The following is a 6,321-nucleotide window of genomic DNA, read 5'->3' as shown; positions in this document are numbered from 1 at the left end:
AAAATGTGCCATCTATATTAAATGTGAATTTTCCCTTCTCTACTACAACTCTGTGTCAGTAAACATGGCTCCAGAAGCTGGTGGTGAACATAACTCTACCATGTTAGAAAGCCAAATGGGTCAGAGTCAACAGTCAAAGCCGCAAATTTTGTCCTAGCCACAACATCTTAACGTTTTAAAAACTCTCCAGGTAAAAAAGAAATGATTACAGATATGTAGTAAGAGAGATTCATAAAAAAGCCTCTAAACAGGTCACAATGTGTTTGATAAATATGCAGTCTTGGGAGATAGAAGATTCAGGATAGACAGTCAGAGATTAAAAGTATAATTTAGGTTGTTTCCAGTTTCTGTCTATAACAATGCTGTTATGAACATCACTGAGCATATGTCTTTGTGTCATGATTAAGCATCATTTGGATATATATTCAAACATGGTATTACTTGATTTTGATGAATTTTGTTTCCTGATTTTCTGAGAAATTGCCACACTGATATCCAAAGGTCTGTACCATCTTGCATTCCCACCAACAATGAAGGAGTGTTCCCTTTACCCCAAAACCACTGCAGCATAAGTTGTCATCAGTGTTTTTGATCTTGGCCATTCTTACAGGTATGAGATGGAATCTCAGATTGGAATAATTTCACAATGGAGTACTACACAGCAGAAAAAAAAATAACATCTTGATTTTTGCAGGAAAATGGAGGGAGCTAGGAAACATCATTTTAAGTGAGGTCACCCAGAGACAGAAAGACAATTATCACATGTACTCACAAATAAATGGTCTTTAAACATAAAGCAAAGAAAACCAGCCCACAAATCACAATCCCAGAGAATCTAGACCATAATGAGGACCCTAAGAAAGACATACATAGATCTAATCTACATGAGAAGCAGAAAAAGACAAGATCTCCTTAGTAAATTGGGAGCATGGTCAGGACCTCGGGAGATGGTTTTATGGGAGGGAAATGTAAGGAGGAGAGCAGAGAAAAATGTAGAGCTTGATAAAAATTATAGTAATAAAAAGTATAATTTAAAGGCAATAGGATGAGTTTCTTAAAAAATATATATATAAAAAAGAAAATAGAGCAAAATATTATTAGTTACATAAAGATGAAAATGCCCATATTGTCTGAATTACATATACGATTGTGTTTTTTTTGAATTTTTGACTATTAATGAGCTAGCTAGAGAGAGACATTTCATTGTAAGGGCTGCAAAGTTAAATCAACATAAAGGCATCTTGACTTCAAAATTTGGGTTTAAGGATATGTTGTTTTGGAGAAACACTTAGGCTTTTGTTTCCACTAAAATGAGAAACTATGGCTGGGCGGTGGTGGCGCACGCCTTTAATCCCAGCACTAGGGAGGCAGAGGCAGGTGGATCTCTGTGAGTTTGAGACCAGCCTGGTCTACAAGAGCTAGTTCCAGGACAGGCTCCAAAGCCGCAGAGAAACCCTGTCTCGAAAAACCAAAAAAAAAAAAAAAAAAAAAAAAAAAGAGAGAGAGAGAGAAACTATGGGTTACTTCTAGGTTAATATGGTTTGATCAAGTTAAGACACCTGAGATGTCTCTATGGTACCAATAGCCTCGGTGATTTAACATACAAAACTGCTTAAAGGCAACTGAGTTAGACATTCGATCCTCACAGAGTACTACAGCAAATATTTAGCTATAATTCTATTTTTTCATAGAATTGGTGTAAGATTTCTTGTACCTCCAATCAATAGGAAGTAGTATAGAAAGCTACACTCCCCTCAAAAGAAAACTACACCCCAATTTCTAATATACTATTTATAAAGGTTTGTTTTCATTTAAAGGGGGTTGGTTATAAATGGTGAGTTGTCATAGTCAATTTATTACTAAAGAAAACAGGTGACTGTGATGTAAAATTATAAAAATGTAGACTATTAAGTCTATTTTAATTCAAAACCAACTATTAATCTCAAAATACTTTACATTGGTATAGATTTTGTTTGTTTGATACAAATTTATGACCAATTTTTATACTATATGTATACTCGTTTATGGTATTGTGTTTATGCAGCTCATTTAAAATGCAATATATAGTGGACACACAAATTAATAGTCATCTATAATAGTGAAACATATAGACATATTCATTTGTCTAACTATACAAAGATATATTTCATAAGAATAGGTTATCTTAAAACACTTCAAAGTTGTACAGAATATGTCTTTTAAAAATTTTTTAATAACTGAGAATTCTTTGAACATGAATTGTCTGCTTCTGGCAGCAACAATTACTTCAAGAGCATAATGAGCATCAAAGAAGCCCCTTATGGAGCTTACCTTCAATATGGCAAGGCTAGCTATTTGGGCAAGAATCTTTTGTTGCCTGGACAGCTTTACAAAATTTTGTATAATCTGGAATGCAGGACCCATAAAACGATGACTGAGGAACTTGCCAAAAGAAGGTGAGACTCTACTTTAATGATGCTACTGCAAGGAAGAGACTGTCAGACATTCTTCAAGACACAAAAGAAAGTGACAAATTTTACCAAAATAGGAAAGATAGTACTTCAGATTTCCTGCATCATTGAGAAATCTGTCAGACACTACGAGTCTATAAGTTGAAGAGAGTTGTCCCAAAAGTACTTATGAACTATGGGTGACTGTCCAGAGAGCCTGATGTCTCTGTCATTTCTAGAGTTTAGTCATTTATTTACAATACATTTCCTGTTTAATTTCATAATACTGTATCTTTCTGGGATCATTGATGTAGAGTTGAAGACTAGATAGCTGTAATTATTGTTTTCCTTATTTAGGAAAAATAATAAATTAGTTATGAAACTTTAGACTCACAAAAATAGGATGGATGGTAGAATATTTTATTTCATTTTGTCAAATGCAAATCGAATAACCTTGTAACTGCAATTCTTGCTTAATAACTGTTCTGATGTATATAATTTTACAATAATATAGTTAAAGCCTTTTTTTGATTAGATAGAAAAAGGAAAATAATGTGGGATTATTTCTGTATGCTATGAATACGTTTTATATAGAGTTTGGAAGAGAGGGGACTGTTCTCAGGGACAGCAAGACTTGAGGATTAATGTTAACTGGATATAGGAAGGTTTAAAAAGGTGATCCTGAGAAGAATGGTGCCCTTCTCTTCCAGCCTCTATATTTTTCATACACGAGGCACAAACTGTAGTCTTTTCATTAGAAGTGGAAGTTTGAATAAGAAAGCCTCACATAGACTCATATGTAGTGTGGAGCTGCGGGCAGGCCTGTTTTTCATCCCGCCAGGCTCCTGGCTGCCTGGCTAGCTTATGCCCCAAAATAACAACACACAAATTGTATTATTTTAAACACTGCCTGGCCCATTAGTTTCAGCCTCTTAACTCACATCTTGATTAACCCATATCTAATAATCTGTGTAGCACCACGAAGTGGTGCCTTACTGGGAAGATTCTAGCTTACGTCCGTCTTGGGCCTGAGCTTCATCGCATCTGGCTCAGAGAGGAGAGGCATGACATCTGTCTCACTTAGGAGAGGAGTGGCATCTGACTGAGCCATCTACCTCACTTCCTTCTTCCTGTTCTGTCTATTCCACCCACCTAAGGGCTGGGCCATTAAATGGGTCAAGGCAGTTTTCTTTATTAACAAATGAAATCAACACAAACAGAAGCCTCTCCCACATCACTCATATGTTTAAAAACTCAAGTCTCACTTTGAGAAAATGTAGGGAAAGATTAGAAGGTGTGATCTTGGAGGAGCGGGTGTTTCATTTTGAAATGTTACATTATTCTACAAACTAATGCTACTTCAGAGACTTCTGCTTCCTGTATGCAGATTGAACTTGGAACCCTCAGCTGCTGTTCCAGCCACCAAACCTCAACTCAGTCACAATCTACTCTATTAAGCTGTGAGCACAATAAATGTGTTCATTTCATGTTGACTTCATCATAGTGTATTAAAACACTTAGAAATTCCCATGTATTTTCTTCTCATGAAATTTCATTGACTAATGTAGTGGACTTTGTATCCCAATAGTTGTCAGTTTACACTTTGTTCATGGGAGACTGTGCGTCATATGATAAAATAGCACAAAGAGAACATATAATGTGTTGAGGACATTGGATCCTTTCAGAACTTTCACGTGGAGAGAATTACAGAGAAAGTGTAAAAAAGAAGTGCAGGTCAAACACCTGAGAAGAATGCTTAATCTTATTATGTCTTCATAAATTCCTGGGATGAACCTGTATTCTGTGTCTTTTGCACCCTTTGGTGGCCTTGAGTGTTCTAACAGTGAGGTTTATGCCTAAGTTAACACTGAAGTCCCATCACTGTGTATCTAGCACAGTAATAAGTGGCTGTGTCCTCAGATCTCACACTGCTCATTTGCAGGTACAGAGTGTTCTTGGCATTATCTCTGGAGATGGTGAATCGATCTTTCATGGATGGTGCATAGTTTATAGTACTGCTGTCTTTATTAATATCTCCAACCCACTCCAGCCCCTTCCCTGGGGCTTGGAGAACCCAGTGCATCCAGGAGTTACTGAAAGTGAATCCAGAGGATACACAGGATAGTCTCAGGAATCCTCCAGGCTTCACCAGGCCTCCTCCAGACTCTACAAGCTGCACCTCAGACTGGACACCTGCAAACACAGAGAATGTTGTTAGGAAATTGATACAGAAGCTCTATCTTTTATATATCTTGGTCATGTTCACTAACACACTCAGTATTTCTTCCTCATGAATTACCTTTAAAAAAGCAACAAGGAAAACCCAAGTCAACACCAAATCCATTGCATGTTTTGTTTTCTGTGCTGATCACTGAATGGGAAGACTTGGGCATTCAGGAACTGAATGGGAAAACTTGGGCATCCAGGACTGATTTCTTTGTCTGAGCTTCAGTCAGTGCTTATCTGGTTTTCATGAGAACAGCTGGGTCTTCTTTGCATGCCTTCTTGCTACATAAGTTCTGTTGTTGGAGTGAAGAGATAGCGTGGTCTATTATATTTGTACATGTTGTGGGGAAGTCTAGCAGTTAAGAATTGTTTTATTATACTAAGCTAATTTTTCTTGGGACACATTACTTCAAACTAAAATCAATCAGAAGAGATGGAAAGGGACACTTTATACTCATTACAGGAAAAATCTATCAGAATGAAGTCTCAATCCTGAATATCTATGCCCCTAAGACAAAAGCACCCACTTATATAAAAGAAACATTACTAGAACTCAAGGCAGCCATCAAACTAAACACACTGATAGTGGGAGACTTCAACACTCCTCTTTCACCAATGGACAGGTCAATCCGACAGAAACCTAACAGAGAATTGAGAGACTTAATAGAGGTAATGAACCAAATGGACTTAACAGACATCTATAGAACATTCCACCCAAACAGGAAAGAATATACCTTCTTCCCTGCGGCTCATGGAACCTTTTCGAAAATTGACCACATACTTGGCAACAAAGCAAATTTCCACAGTTACAAAAACATATTAATAACCACCTGCATCTTATCGGATCACCATGGATTAAAATTAGAATTCAGCAACAATGCTACCACCAGAAAGCCTACAAACTCATGGAAACTGAACAGTCAACTACTGAAACACAACTGGGTCAAGGAAGAAATAAAGAAACAAGTTAAAATCTTCCTTGAATTTAATGAAAATAAAGACACAACATACTCAAACTTATGGGACACTATGAAAGCAGTGCTAAGAGGAAAATTCATAGCACTAAGTGCCCACTTTAAAAAACAACAGAGAAAGCACACATTGGAGACTTATTAGCACACCTGGAAGGTCTAAAAAAGAAAGAAGCAGACTCACTAGGAGGAGAAGAAGACTGGAAATTATCAAGCTGAGGTCAGAAACCAACAAAATAGAAACAGAAAACAATCCAAAGAATCACTGACAAAAAGCTGTTTCTTGGAGAAAAGTAACAAGATTGACAAACCCCTAGCCAAACTAATCAAACGGCAGAGAGAGAACACACAAATTAATAAGATCAGAAATGAAGAAGGGGACATAACCACAGACACAGAGGAAATTCAGAGAATCATTAGATCTTACTACAAAAGCCTGTATGCCACAAAATTGGAAAATGTAAAAGAAATGGACACTTTTTTAGATAAGTACCATATACCAAAGTTAAACCAGGACCAGGTGAACATTCGAAAGAGTCCTGTTAGTCGCGAAGAATTAGAAACTGTTATCAGAAACCTCCCTATAAAAAAAAGCCCAGGACCACATGGTTTCAATGCAGAATTCTACCAGAACTTCCAAGAAGACCTAATACCTATACTCCTTAAGGTATTTCATAATATAGAAACAGAACAGT

General features: G+C 36.8%; 1 gene segment (V, D, J or C); it reads right to left on the bottom strand.

The window, feature by feature from the left end:
* Positions 1-4,290: 4,290 nt before the first annotated feature.
* LOC119819811 lies at positions 4,291-4,822 on the bottom strand. The segment is given in 2 exon segments: positions 4,291-4,622; positions 4,729-4,822. Coding segments are annotated over 2 exon segments (426 nt in total).
* Between the last annotated feature and the right edge of the window lie 1,499 nt (positions 4,823-6,321).

This window comes from Arvicola amphibius, chromosome 7 (genome assembly GCF_903992535.2).
Source record: "Arvicola amphibius chromosome 7, mArvAmp1.2, whole genome shotgun sequence".
NCBI classification, from domain to species: domain Eukaryota; kingdom Metazoa; phylum Chordata; class Mammalia; order Rodentia; family Cricetidae; genus Arvicola; species Arvicola amphibius.
This window is presented reverse-complemented; position numbering and strand designations above follow the sequence as displayed.